At 44.9% G+C, this 12,730-nt stretch overlaps 1 protein-coding gene and 1 long non-coding RNA gene across 5 annotated transcripts in view; one reads left to right on the forward strand and one right to left on the reverse strand.

Moving 5' to 3' along the window:
* Positions 1–12,730, reverse strand: part of LOC122455743 — a 29,334-nt gene that overhangs the window by 15,842 nt on the left and 762 nt on the right. The window lies entirely within an intron of this gene.
* KLHL6 (kelch like family member 6) overlaps positions 367–12,730 on the forward strand; it is a 31,696-nt gene continuing 19,332 nt past the window's right edge. For 2 of the 4 annotated variants that reach the window (XM_038417752.2, XM_038417754.2), the window contains exons 1-2: positions 451–783; positions 6,350–6,527. In XM_038417752.2, coding sequence (XP_038273680.1) covers positions 524–783; positions 6,350–6,527 — 438 coding nt within the window. In that variant the 5' untranslated portion in view covers positions 451–523. Of the gene's footprint in view, positions 784–6,349; positions 6,528–12,730 lie in introns of all 4 variants that reach the window. The other 2 variants (XM_038417753.2, XM_043492264.1) reach the window with 2 other exon arrangements.

A 12,730-nucleotide genomic window follows, 5' to 3' on the forward strand; every position in this document is an offset into this window, starting at 1 on the left:
GTATTTTTGAATATGTGAGTATAAAGTAAACATGTTATAGATGGTAGCTTAGGTATTAGCATTGAAAATGATAAATTGTATAATTGTAAAAGTGAGAATTTAGGTCTGACAACAGAAGTTTCACACTGACAGCACTCACTGCCAGTGGATGGGACCTAGTATCCATAAAGAGCATCTTTCATTTCGGATAAGTAGATCCGGATAATAATAAAGGGCCAGTTTCAGGATGGGAGAGGGGTCTTCCCCATCACTTGTAATCTTCTCACATTCAGAAGCATCTTAAGTCTTTTCTAAGCATGTCGATATTGCCTGAAATTCACAGAACCTTCCCCCCTCCACAGCCTTTGTTTGTGTTAACAGGATGAGAAAGTGCAAGGCTTCCTGTTATGTGTGTGTGACAGCTGTAGATAAGCGGAGAGCCCTGGACAGGAAATCCGCTTAACTTCGGCAGTGTAACTCATCTGAAGCTTAGGAACTCTTTTAGAGTGAAGCCCCAACGGAATGACATGGTGCTGGTTTAAACATGGGGGACATGGTGGAGAAAAGTTCTGAAGAACCTTTGGTCTCTTTGAACAATGACTGCTCCAGGAAGATGGGGGAACTTGTGGAAGTTTCAAGTGGTGACAAGGTTAAGTTTGATGACACTGGGCTCTCTATGGTGCTTCAGAATGGCCTGGAGAACCTCAGGCTGGAAAACTCTCTTACAGACGTCATCCTGTGTGTGGACAGCATGGAATTCTCTTGCCACCGTGTGGTCCTTGCTGCAGCAAGCAATTATTTCAGGTAAGGCAGTTTTAAAAACAAGAGCCTTTTTCACTCAGTACTTTTAGGCTGGGAATTTCTAAGGAGCCTAATGTTGGGTGCCCATCTCCTATTGACTTTCAGTGGGTTTTGGACCCCTAACTCCTTTACCTCCTTTGATAGTTGGAGCCTTAAATTAGGAAAGCGACAGCATCAAACATTGGATTTTTATGTATCAACATTTGTCACGTGTACTTGAGACAGACAAATGGAAGGAAAACAGTTGGCAGGTAAAGCGATGGAAGAATAAAATCAGCCATATATCCTGACTATTGTTGGTGGTTACCTCTCATTGAATGCGTCCATGTATCAGGCAAAGAGGAAGATTCACTGTGATCATGGGGTAGTTTTATTTTAGAGTGACTTCATTTCTGGAAGTTATCTTTTTCCCCCACCCCACTATTACTATGCGATAGAGCACACATTCTGTAAACCCGTTGAGAAGGAAAGAGGATGTGTGTCCTATATCCTGTCTTTCCCAGGATTACTGTAAAATCATTTGAGAGATGGAAACCCCCCGTGTGGAAGAATTTTTAAAAAACCAAAGACTCCACCTTTAGTTCTTTTAAAACCACAGTGAACTGCCCACTTTACGCTACTCACTGAAAGAAACAAATTTGAGACCTGTGGAGAAACATAGTATTGGGTATCACAACTTTTCCATCATCATTTAGACCTTCACATTTGCATGATTGGGAACTTTTTTTTTTTAAACTGTTGAGATGGCCTCTTGACTGACTACAGTGGAAACTGGAGGGAAACAAATCTATAATCATTTGTGATATGAGTAGGAAGTGCCAGTTTCATGGAGGTTTAGTAAATTTTAGTCACAGAGATCATAAGAGAAGTGCTATTTTAGGGATCTGATACTAAAGCTAATACAAAATAATATTTACATGTGAAACTCATGCAGCTAAAAGCAGTGCCCCAGTGTTTCTCACAGTAGTGCCATATGGAAAAGGGAAAATAAAGAATTAAAATATGAATTAAAATAATGTAACTGAAAAAATGGTTAACTGTTAAGAAGTATTATGTGTTATTGGGGGACTACAGATCCCTCCAGCCAGAGGGATCCCCAGTGCAACACGAGCGGCTGTCAGCATAGCACATAGCTGATTGCTGTCAACCAGTCACCTGCTGTTGGCCAAGGACTCTGGGAGGATGAAATGCCCCTTGGGTCTATGATGCCCCCTCAGTCCTTTGGGACATGTCACAAGATGACCCAATGAAAAGAGGGTGGATATCAACCGGGTGCTGTCATGTTAACAGCAGTGACAAATACCCAAAAAAACTAAAAGCCCATGGGGCCTTTGTTGATGTATCTCACAAGAGTTCATTGGATGTTGAATGTCTGCAGGGAACAAATAGATCCCAGAATTATTCCTGTGCTGGGATTTCACTAATTTGTCATGCTGAATTGGGGTCTTTAGGTCTGTACAGGGCCTAGCACAGTTTGGGTGCTAACATAATATAAATAATTAATATTAAAGTCACACTTTAAACAGGGGTTGAGCAGAGGCCAGGCAGAGGTATCAACCTTCAGTCTTTCCTCAGTTATTATTGAAGAGCATACATAACATAATGCTTCTGATGGAATCCTGTAACCTGAAACATGCCTTAATTCTTCACTACTGCTGCGCAAAGTTAATGATGCAAAGAGGGCACCAAATCAGAAGAGTAGCATTTTACACCTGATTTGCACATGGTAGTGGAGAAAGAGGCCCACAGAGGTTAAGGTCAACATTTTCAGAAGCACTCAGTATTTGGGGAGCCCAAAATTTGCCAAGGTTTTCAAACATGGGTGCTTAATCTTACACTTGCAAATCCAATTTTAGGCACCTAAGTGGCTTGATATTCAAAATTGCTGGGCACACTGCAGTTCCCATTTCCTGGGTATCTAAATTTGGACTTGAAAGCCTTACTTTAGACACCCATTTTTGACAATCTGAGTCCGAAGCAGTGGCGTGCTGTCCATATCTTTCAGGTATGCCCTGCATTTCCAATCAGGAGTGCATTCTCCAGCTGGTGGCCTGCAGGATGTTTCTGTCTGGCCCCCATGGAGATCACTATTTTGTAGAACAAAATGGCATTCTCTGCATCACATGACATAGCACGCACCGTATTCGCGTGAGATCATGCCACATGGAGGATGCCATTTTGAACAGCCTCAGGCATGCGAGTTGCTGCATGCCTTACTGTAACTGTCACAGCATGTCACTAGTCCTAAGGCTCCATTTACTTTTGAGAGGGGCTCAGCACCTCTGGAAGTCAGGCATCTGATGGCTCACTAGGTTGGGCACCAGAAAAGAGAGGCATCCCTTCTTAGTGGCCACTTCTGAAAATTTGGGGTTAAGTGACTTGGCCAAGGACACAGAAAATCAGGACCATGGTGGGGGTTAGAATCCAGGCGTTCTGATTTTAAATCATGTGCTCAATCAATGAAAGTGCCGCTTCTCCTGCATATGTACATCTGCGTTATCTATACATGCACACAGATATACAAATACCTACAATCACCCCCCCCCCATCTAATTATGAGGCAAATCCTGAGGTATATGTTAGCCCTTCAATCCCACAGAGGGGAGTTCTGCACCAGCCTGACCCATGCTGAAGAGCCTGAAGACGATGGCATGGAAGGGGGTGAGGAGCAGGAGCTCCACAGCTGGAACCTCCAAAGCAGACAGGAATCTCAAACTATCTATGGATCCTGAACTTCCTCTCTACATCCCTACCCAGACCCAGTGGAAGTTATTGCCCTGAGGCTACAATGGACCCTGCAAGTGAGGGGGAGGCAGAGTTGCCTGGGGATATATCTCCCCGCCTGTCAGTCAAGTGGGGAGAGACTGGCCACAGTAGGGGTGCTGTAGGAAAAGCCAGCACTCCTTTATGTTACATCCCTTCCTTCCCGCCCCCTCCTCCTCCAGCCATGATTTTCAGGGAGGAGTGATGTGGTGTTGCCCAGTGCCATTCAGCTCAGGGTCTCAGCACACATCACACATAGTGAACAAGTCTCCTGCCCACCTCCCTCATGAGGCAGATGGGGGGAGTATTATGACCTCCATTTTAAAGATTAGAAAGGTTCAGCAACTTGTTCAAGATCAGTGAGTCAGTGTCACAGCTGGGGCAAGAATCCAAAAGCAAGCTCCTGAACTCACCTATGGGAGTGGAAAGCCACTGTAACTCCACTAAGTTACTCCAGTTTCATTATGATGATGTACGTGAGATCAGAGCTGTGTCTCCCCTGACTATCAGGGCCAAGCACTTACCACAAGACCGCAGTCACAGATCTATGAGATAAAGGAGTGAGGGCACAGAACAGCTGCATCCTAGGACAACAGCCAGTTTCTCACTCACATGAGAAACATTTCCACCACCCATACTTGCAGTACGTGCCCCTTAATTCTTTACTTTTTGTACAGAACTCCTCTCTCTGTAGTGTGTGCTGGGTGCTTTTGTTCTCAAATGCCTGCCTGCCTGCCTGCCTGCCTGCTTGGAACACCCCGGATGTAGTCTCATCAGAGTGCAGCAACCTGCTATAGCATGACAGAGTGAAAAATATAGATGTAATGAGGGCCTAATTCCCGCTCCTGTTGACATTAATGGCTGTTTTGCCATTGACTTCAATGTGAGAAAGATTGGACCATAGTAGAAATCAGTGAACAGAAAAATGATAAATAGCTGTGATGTCAGTGCAGTGAAAATGAGAACGTGGCCATTCCTTAAAATATCATATCTGCCCAAGTCTTCTGCTCAAAGGCTGTGTCTTCCCTGCCATACAAGGCAGAATAACGAAAGTGGGTTGGCTACCTTGCTGTAAAATCCCAGTGGAGAAAGGTGCAAGTCGCTTTTACTGCAGTGTAGGTAGGAGAGGTCAACAGCATAAGCCCTGCCTGTGGCTCACCTCATGTAGGTACTTTGAGGTAAAAACTACAGCGCCTTGCCTCCACTAGGGTTTTACAGAGCAACAGATAATCTATGTTCATTATGCCCCTGGAAACACACACCTTTTCTGGCTGTGAAGACTTTGGCCCGCAAGACAATTATTCACTTCTCATGACACACTGTCCTCCTAACATTGCACCGTATGTAGTCCGCACTAATCTAGAAAGATTTGGCATTCAGGGTTAACAGCAGATAGAATAACATTTGAGACTCACACATGTTTTCCTCTGGCTCTAGGCAAAAGCAGGCTCAGGTACTTCTAATCTTACTGTATCTTCTTATCTTCTACTTATTGCATCTTCTTTGGAATCTGGCACACGGCCTCTAAGTGATATCTGAACTCAGTGATCAAGATCAGGATAATCAGCAGGTATTTAAGGTCCATAAACCAGAATTACACGGGAGTGAGAAACCATTCACTGGTAGTAAATTCACCTTACAGAAGAAAATTGCTGGAGGAGAGGCTCAAAAATAAAAGATGGATTAAAAAATTAAAGGAAGATAAATGTATCATCAAACAGTGATGAGGAAGCAGAGTGCATCTAGATGGTTCTTAGGTAATTCTGTGGCTTATATCCCTCACAAAATACTCTAAGGATTGAGATTGTGCAAGTATCTTTCCCTTCAAACACAACATCAGTGACCTAAGGAAATTGCCATTTAAGGCAATATTAACAGCCAAGTCAGCCACAATTCAGATTCCTTACCATCCACATACCCTTATATCTAAACACACAGACTTCTCAACTCCACAACAAACTCCATGATTGTTACTCCCTGATGGGTAACAGTATATGTGTTTGGAGCTATATGATGGGAAGTTAGAGTGAGGCAGAGTTATCAATGAGACTGGGGTTTAGTGCTGGAGAGTGAGGCTGATTACAGCAGCTATCAATAGGGCTCCCACCTGACACCTGCTGCCCACTGAGTCCACACCTGTAGTGTAGAGGAAAGTTCACTGGCCCAATGACAAACCTGTCTCCTTAGTTCCATGGGCACACCTCCATTCGCCAGCTCTTTAACTCGATGCCTGTCCCTCTCCTAGGGATGGAAGATGACAAAGTTCCTTCTGTCCTCTCCTCCTTCTGGACCAGGCACAATTTAGCCCTTGATGTTTGTGAAGTGTTTTGGTAAGCGTAGATAAAGTATTATCATCACTATTACCATTATAATTTAACAGATCTATTCTGTCAGTTTCATTTCATCTTCTGATGCACTGGCAGGTCATTATTTTAAGAAGTTTACTCCTGAATCAAGTGTCTGTTTAAAAAAGCTTCAGTCTATTTCTGCAGACTGTATGTTTCATTTTACAGAATAGACAGTGTGACCCTTTAGCAGCTCTATGCTTTTATCATCAGATATTCCCTGAACTGGGCTCCATTGTATAATAACCAGGCAAATATATATTTTAAAATCTAGCACTACAATAGTATGAAAATAATTGACAAAGAATTTTCTTTATAGTTTTGCTACAATATTAATTGTGTAAATACAAAGCAATCAGAAAGATCCTGCATTGATAGAACATATTGATACTGGTAGGTTCAAACCTGGTAGCTATATTTTTTTCAGAATGTGTGATCCTTCTTGGGTAACCAATGAACAGCTCTTGTTTCAGGGCCATGTTCTGCAATGATTTAAAAGAGAAATATGAAGAAAAAATCATAATTCAAGGAGTTGATGCAACAACCATGCAGATGCTGTTGGACTACACTTACACAAGCCAGGTGCTGATCACAAAGCAAAACGTACAGAAAGTCTTAGAAGCCGCCAGCCTTTTTCAGGTTAGTGAAAAAGCACCTTCTGCACATGGACTAATGGAAACAAATTGTTTCAGTCATTGCTTCCAGGACAATACAATTCAGCACACATGATCAAAGCACTACACACTTCTTTGATTTGTCACACCCGTTAGAGATCTTCGGCTTCATATTATTTATTTGTATTACGGTTGCATCTAGGAGCCCCAGCTATGGACCAGGACCATTGTGCTGGGTGCTGTATGAATACAGAACAAAAAGACAGACTCTGCCCCAAAGAGCTTCAAACATGTGCTGCCTGAAAGCTCATGGTATTATACCCTTAGTGCAGAGGTGGGCAAACTATGGCTTGTGGGCCCTGAGCTCCTGGACCAGGAGGCTAACCCCCAGCCCAGCTCCCACTGTCCCCTCTTCCCCGCAGCCTCAGTGTGCTGGCGCCGGCGCAATGCTCTGGGCAGCCAGGCAGCGCAGTTGCAGAGCAGTGGCCTGAACCAGTGCTCTGGGCGACGTGGTTGTAGTGTTGCCAGCCACTGGTGCTCCAGGCAGCGCGGTAAGGGAGCAGGGGGGATAGAGGGCAGGGGAGTTCGAGGGGGTGGTCAGGGGATCAGGGGTGTGGATAGGGGTCGGACTGGTCAGAGGGCAGGGAACAGGGGGGTTGGATGGGACAGGGGTCTCAGGGGGGCAGTCAGGAAGGAGGGGGGGTTGGATGGGGTGGCAGGGGGAAATCAGGGGCAGGGGTTCCGGGGGCGGTCAGGGGACAGGGAGAAGGTGTGGTTGGATGGGGCAAGGGTCCTAAGGGGCAAGTCATGAATGAGGGAGGGTTGGATGGGGTGGCAGGGGGCAGCCAGGGATGGGGGGTCCGGGAGTGGTCAGGGGAATGGGAGCAGGAGTAGTGGATGGGGTAGAAGACCCGGGGGGGCCGTCAGGGGACAGGTGGGGTTAGATGGGGCAGGAGTCCCGGGGGAGCCGTCAGGGGGTGAGAAGCGGCGAGGTGGGGGGGGGAGAGTGTCAGATAGGAGGCGGGGGTCGGGTCATGCCTGGCTGTATGGGGAGACACAGCCTCCCCTAACCAGCTCTCCATACAATTTTGGAAACCCGATGTGGCCCTCAGGCCAAAAAGTTTGCCCTGCTTTAGTGGGACTACATTCTAATCATGATGCAGATGGATCTATAAATGGGATGCATTATTCAGCAGGTCAGTCTAGATGATCATAATCGTCCCATCTGTCCTTAAAATCTATGAATCTCACAAATGTGCCCTGAGATTAACCAATTACCTTTTAAAATAATAATTACAGCTGATATTTACTCTGGAGAGGTGTGCTTGTTAGGAAAGTACCTCCACACAACAAAAGGTAATTTAATTTTAGTAAAAGGCAGTTTTTACTTCTCATCCCTCTCTCTCTTCTCTCCAACCCCATGGCCTGAGTGGAATGGCCCATAGATGTTTTCAGCATTCCAGTATTGCAAACCCCAAGCATTACAAACTCAGAACATTTTTAAAAAAATTCTGGGCTATTTTTATTCTTCTTCTGTTTTTTCGATCTGTCAGGGTCAGTTTTCAGGCTTTACTCTGAAACCTTGAGGACCCTTTTTTTTTAAGTGAAAGTTGAAAGTCAAGGTTTGAATGTAGTCCCCTGACTACATCTGCTGGGGCTTTAAGTAAAACATCAAATATCCTGAGACTTGTGGTAAAATCCTGAGAATTGACAACGCTGTAGTACCCTCGGTTCCAAACTAGAATGTTTAACAGACAGTATCAGTCCTGGCACTGGCCTTTATAAGAAATTCTACTACTACATCCTGCAAACCTGCTGCAGCACTACTGTACACTGATGGGTGCTGGACTGGAGAATACTCCAGTTCTTTCTAAGAGTTAACACAATGTGTTGCACAACATACCACTTTTTTGTCTCTCTTTTGGTATTGTCCCAGCCCCCCAACAGCCTCTTCACCCTCCAAGTCTGTCCCAGGCCCTACCCCTTATCTCACCGCAATGTACAGGACTATGAGCAGCTGGTAGTTTTATCTGCGTGTTGCTGTCAGAGCCTCGGCTGCCCCTCTGTGCTGTGACAGAAAGCTCCTCGTCACCCAATCTCACTGAGCATTGATCTTAGGGCCTCTGCCAGCCTCTCCCCGCCCTTCACTGTACCCAGAAGGCATCACACCTCTCTGTTAGAAGGGCTGGGAGCAGGTGTCACTTCTGCTCCCAACAGAACAGCTAAGAGGTGGTCAGGGAGCTGTCAGAGAAGCTGCTGCTGTGCAGAAGCAAAGAAAACAACCTTATCCCCGAGGGCAGGGGCGGCTGAGGGTGGTCCTCCTGATTACCCTGGGTCCCCACTTAGCCTTGGGGAACTACAGTGTCCCCAAGAAGGTGGAAATCGATGTTTTGTGGGATTTTTCTTTTAAATTAAGGCTTAAGTGAAGGTGCAAAATCCAGATGGCAGGGTTTGGAGCAATGGGGAGGAGGCAATCCTGGTTCAAATAATTTTGACCTGTTGAAGATTTATAGTTTTCTCCATTCCTTGTGTGTGATTTGCTTTTCCTATATGCACCACACACTTCTGCAACCTTCTGTCAATAGATGCAACCACACAGTATAATTAACAGTGCTCTCCACCCATTCATGAGTCTTTTAGGCCCAAAATATAGACCATCCTATTGACATCGCTTTTGTGCCCTTGTGTGCATATGTACGTTACACTTAAAAGGTTATGTATAAATAGACTGAGCATAATTCAGTGATTAGCCCACAGGCTGGGGAGTCAGGAGTTCTAGGTTCTTTCCCAGCCGTAAGAGTGACTTGATGAGTAATCTTGGGCAAGTCACTCATCCTCTTTGTACTGCGTTTTCTCCCATCTGTAAAATGGGGATAATACTTACCTGCCCTTTGGGAGGTAGAATGCAGGGGAGGCTGTGAGGGTTAATCAGTATTTGAAAAGTGCTTTGAGATCTTTGGAGGAAAGCACTACTGTAAGTGGAAAGTATTAGTATTCAGAGACAGTGATAGCCCAATGGAGAAATTCAATAGCCCTGGGACAGACAAGGTAACACTGAAGCTACAGACCTCTAGAGTGGCGTCATGGCACACTGCTGACATTTTTAGAACAAAAGCTGTAGCAACAACCACAGTATTTTGATTTTTAATGTAGCCCTGTTCATTAGTCAGTTGCATTTCTCTAATCTCTTGACCACATGTAAATGCAAAACAGGAACCAGATATCTGTGACCAATGCCTGTAATTTTTCAACTTTAGTAAACAGTCTACATATGTCAACAGGATACAGGTCTGCCCAGAAAATTCTGCCCTGATTACTTAAACAAATCTAAATACGATGCCATTTAAAGGTGGGTTTACTGTGTTTCACTTCTCTTTCTCCTTCAATTGCAGTTATACAATGCTCTCTACAATGAAGAACAATAAAGTTAAAATGGCCAATCTATTGCCATTAAATAGAAAAAAAATGAGGACGCTACTTTTAATTATTCATAGTATCTCCTTTTATTTATCTTTTCTGCACTCATTCTTTATCAGAACGATGTTAAATACCAGGGTGCTACTTCCCTTTTAAATCAGCGAGGCAAGAAAAAGCAAAGCATGAGGGCTATTTGCAATCACTTGTGCTCAGAAAGGGTTGTCCATTTGTTGAGCTAATCACCCAGAGACTAATCTTGCTCACATTACATAATCAGTGGATACGGAGATTAACAGGATTGGGGCCCTAATGTAATAGTAATTAGCAAAAGTCAAAATGCATCCGTCATAGCAGTTCTGATGCTTTATTTACTGAATCATCCTTTTGATTTAAAGGGACAATGTCAACTAGAAAATCGTATATCTGTCTGATGTTTTTTAACACTGTTGCAATGTCAACACTTAGAGGTTAGTGTTTTCCTCAGGGCGTCTACTCTGTGCCTTTGACAGCCCATTTTGTAAGTCAAGGTCACTGTTTTGCTGATGTTTAGTCTCGCTTCCTGTCTCATCCACCAGCAAGATGACATCATGCTTACTCGGGGCTGAGAAGGGAGTTTACAAGCTTGCTCTTCCACCTGCCTAGCAAGACCTCCCCCGCACTAGGACTATTAGACAAAAGTTTCCCTGCAAGGGCAGCAATGGTGGGAGCACTAATGTAGGCAGGGTGTTGGTGGCCACCTGCATTTCCACCCCCACGTCATCTAGACCTGCTCTGAGCCAACGGGATAGAAATGCCTGCAGCCCTGGGAGACTCAACTACACTAACTCTCCAACAAGTGGAGAGGAACTGGTGGCAGCAATGGAAGGGAATTTCTCACAAAAGTCTAGCATAAACACAGCCCAAGTGGAGGTTTTTGCCAGTAACAAAGAAATAGAGCTGCTACTATTTATGAGCTTAGGATCAGGAAGCTGACTCCTTTTCTTGGGACCGCTGCATGGAGCAATGGGAGCCAGGGAAGGTGGTGACTGGAAGAACCCCCTTCTTTACTTCCCAGACTTCTGCTTGTGGCTGGAGAGCAATGGAGACAGGATGGAGCAGGGAGCTTTCTTTATTCCTGGATGGGGCCAGGAAGCAATTAAACTTTGAGTGGGGGGGAGATGAGGAGACCCGCTCTTCTTCCCCCAACTTCCTGCAAAGGGAGCAACCAGAGTCTGGGGCCGGAGCAGCGCAAGACAAATGTTTCCACTCTCTAAGACTGTTAAGATCCTAGGAGGAACTCAGAGCTGGGCTACACTGAAAATGTAAACTGAAAAATCCACACCCCTGAGAGACGCAGCCTAACCCTTGGTGTAGACAGTGCTCAGCTGATGGAAGAATTCTTCTGTCGACCTAGTTGCCACCTCTCAGAGAGGTGGATTCACTACAGCAGTGGGAGAACCCCTCCCATCACTGTGGTGTATACAGCGAAGAACTGTAGTATTTTAGGTGTAGACATGCCCTCAGTGATGGTGGTGCTGCTGTTGATCAGGCAGGCACAAGTTGTGCTGGGGAAGGTGGGGGCCTGAGGAACATCTGCTAATGTTGCTCTTTGGCCCCATCTATTTTTGCCTCCCTGAAAAGACCCTTCGGGACATCAGCAGGGGAGCAGAGAAACCCCCGACACATTTTTTTAAATTAAAAAAAAATTCAGGACATATTATTTAATGGGCTCTCTCTCGGAAACTGGGATTTACTCTTCAATTTGACAGTGTCCCTTTAAATTATAGTGATTCTTGCATGGTTAAAACAGAGCTGAAGCCAGGTAGGAGAAGAAGCCCATATGAAAGTACTGCTGTAAAACAAACAGCAGTTTCAGAATAATGGGTCAGATGTGGTAAATAAGGAAGTGTTATTTACTCCTTCATAACAGAAGAACTAGGGGTCACCAAATGAAATGAATAGGCAGCAGGTTAAAAACAAATAAAAGGAAGTATTTCTTCACACAACGCACAGTCAACCTGTGGAACTCTTTGCCAGAGGATGTTGTGACGGTCAAGACTATAACAGGGTTCAAAAAAGAACTAGATACATTCATAGAGGATAGGTCCATCAATGGCTATTAACCAGGATGGGCAAGGATGGTGTCCCTAGCCTCTGTTTGCCAGAAGCTGAGAATGGGTGACAGGGGATGGATCACTTGATGATTACCTTTTCTGTTCATTCCTCTGGGGCATTTGACATTTGCCACAGTCAGAGGACAGGATACTGGACTAGATGGACCTTTGGTTGGACCCAATATGGCTGCTCTTACATTTTTATGTACTCCATGGGTGTAACTGAGATCAGAATCAGTCCCACTACAGACATTTTTTTAATGTCTCATGAAACACTGTCAAATAAAGTTCAAAGACTGTATGGCTTCCTCCACCCAGATCCTGGCTGTAGTCCGAAGGGACGTTTAATTTGATGGCCTCATCACCAAACCACCACAAAAGTGACAGAACTGGATCAGCACAGGATATGTTACTCTCACAGGTCCATCTGCACCCCCCCCCCCCGAGGCTCCATTTGTATCATTCTCTTATGCCACTACCAATGCCTGGAGTTCTCTCCCTCTCCTTGTGAGCCAGTTGGCCACTTTCTGTCCATTCAAATCTCCCTTCAAACTCACTTCCTTTGGTAAGGCCTTACATACGTGATGGGCCTGGATTTTCAGAGATGGTGAGCACCAGCAGTTCCCACCAGCTTTAACTGGCGTTGTCTGTACTCAGCACTTCAGTACACTAGTCCCTAAAACACCAATTTTTGTATCTCATAGGTCCAAGCTGTATT

This window comes from Dermochelys coriacea, chromosome 9 (genome assembly GCF_009764565.3).
Source record: "Dermochelys coriacea isolate rDerCor1 chromosome 9, rDerCor1.pri.v4, whole genome shotgun sequence".
Classification (NCBI taxonomy): Eukaryota; Metazoa; Chordata; order Testudines; family Dermochelyidae; genus Dermochelys; species Dermochelys coriacea.